This window comes from Aplysia californica, unplaced genomic scaffold (genome assembly GCF_000002075.1).
Source record: "Aplysia californica isolate F4 #8 unplaced genomic scaffold, AplCal3.0 scaffold00311, whole genome shotgun sequence".
Classification (NCBI taxonomy): Eukaryota; Metazoa; Mollusca; class Gastropoda; order Aplysiida; family Aplysiidae; genus Aplysia; species Aplysia californica.
In genome coordinates, this window is record NW_004797581.1 from 164670 (window position 1) to 166880 (window position 2211).

Consider the following 2211-nt stretch of genomic DNA (forward strand, 5'->3'; position numbering starts at 1 on the left):
CACCATTATAACGGCCAAAGTTACACAGCAAACTTTTCATTTGACTAATGGGCAGTAATGCCCTAAGGTTTTCGTTGGTACACATAGATACACAAGTACTTCTGGATGTGTAGCAGAATTTTAAAGTATAGAACCAACTTTTGCTATCTCGTATGATTCCTTGCTTACTATAATATACTCCGAAGTAGGATTATCCAGCTGCTTTGTATTCTGCAAGGGAAATCTCCAAATATACTCATAAAACTGTGAAGAAAGCTATCAAGCAAAGAAGCAAGTATTTAGGAAAACTCCTTCTAACAGCACTAGAAGAATTTTATATCAACGTCCAGTTCACAACTTTCGGAAGAATGAATACCAAAAAAAAAAATGAGCGTTTAGAGTGCTCAAAGATTATGAGAAAATGAGAGCAGGTGTGGGACGATATTCAAATGTTGGGGCGAGAGTAAAGTTCTACCAGAAGTATAACCTCGTGATATTAGTCTCAACCTCTAGCATGGAACTTGGCGTAAAAAAATGAATTATGACCAGGAACCAGTAGGTGAAAATGAAACAAACAAAAACAAACTATCAGAATCATGGTACACTATATCTACAATAGAACACGCATTATTTCATAATGATGTACTTTACAAAAAGATCACATCGCAACGTTCAAATCCCTGTAAATAGATCGCATGTATGAGATTTATTATAAGTAAGAATATTATGTTACAGTTGTATCACAGAACGCTTGAGTAAAGGTTGAATCATGTTCAATACTATTTGTTACATACGCTCCCGCAAACACTATTCACAATAAACCAGTCACACACAAAAAACCACACACACACCCCTCCCACAACGAATCATTTTCCTACATTATAATATTGTTTTTTGGCACAGCTTGTTCTCAAGGTGAAAAAAATATTCGCAATCGCTTTGAAAATATACAGACAAGGCAGCTCACACAATTAATTCATGACAATGTACTTTATAGGTTGCTTAGATTATCGTTGAATATCATTAACGCAATCAACGATATCTTCAATAATCCGTGTATCTAGTATGTACATATATGTCTGCTGCTTCATCATTTGTATAATGAATCAGTACAAAACAAATAAAGGTACAATCATGTTAATGACAACGAGTTTATACAATGAATTAGTAACATCTCCTTATCTATTTCCGAACTCACAAGATTATTCCTACTCGTACTTCTGGGGCCTTCAAGGAGAGTTCATATAATAATATGATAATAGTGGATGAAACTTCTTTTAAAGGGGGACAACGTTTTTTCCATACAATTGGTAATTGGAATTGTTTTTGTATTATCTGGTATCGGATTAACGCAAGCACTTTGAATACAATTGATGAAATAATGGTTGGAATTGGAATTCTATGTTATAGTTATACGATACGAGTATTTATTTATTTATTTATTTATTGGGGGGGGGTATTCTATCAACTTCTATCCAAGCGGCGAAGGTGTTCTATCGACTTGAGTCAGCGTTGGTTGAGCTAGGAAAATACTTTAGATAACCTTGCTTTGTCATGTAACTTTAAACATCTCGTCAGAAGGCTGTCGAGCCTTTTCTCTTGAAATGAATACGTACGCAGTACTTGCCTTGCTTGCGCTCAGCGCCGTATACTTGAGAGTGCTCAGAACACATGCTTGGTTCAGTTTACTTGGTCTTGATGCTGCGATTCTTAATAATAATACCGAGACACAGTTTTGTCTTAGCTTGCTTTTGCTCGTGAAAGCATTGGCAATTCTGAAGTTTTGATGAGGTCTTGACCTTGTGTTTGCTCTCAGTTGACAGCGAGGCCGAAGGGGGTGAAGTAAATAAATTATGATGTCTTATCTTTCAGACAGATGTGTATGTTGAAGATTTGTGCATCTTTTCACGAGGTCAATAGTTCTTTCTCAAAGTTTGCAATGAAAAATACGATGCTACATCCAAACTAGGCAGAGCAAGGAGCGGTGAGTGAGCTCATTTTTTATGCTCCTTTTCAAAGCTGAGATACAGAGGAATGTGAGCGATGTATTCGATTTTCGTGACTTGGGTTGATTCCTGAGGAAAAAATAGAACGAACAGGAAACGCATTATTTCAACTTCCAAATAAAAAATAGTAAAATAAACATTAAACAGTTTTGGGTGTTCTTTCGTCTTCACAATTGTCTTAAAACGTTTTTAAAAATTAGTGCTGCTCCCCCCTTTCCTCCCCCCC

At 36.2% G+C, this 2211-nt stretch overlaps 1 protein-coding gene across 1 annotated transcript in view; it reads right to left on the minus strand.

Annotated features, from left to right (window-relative positions):
• Window positions 1–1433: 1433 nt before the first annotated feature.
• LOC101854179 overlaps window positions 1434–2211 on the minus strand; it is a gene marked incomplete in the record, with an annotated part of 56825 nt that continues 56047 nt past the window's right edge. The window contains 1 exon segment of the mRNA XM_035970708.1: window positions 1434–2054. Within this exon segment, the coding sequence (XP_035826601.1) occupies window positions 1974–2054 (81 nt within the window).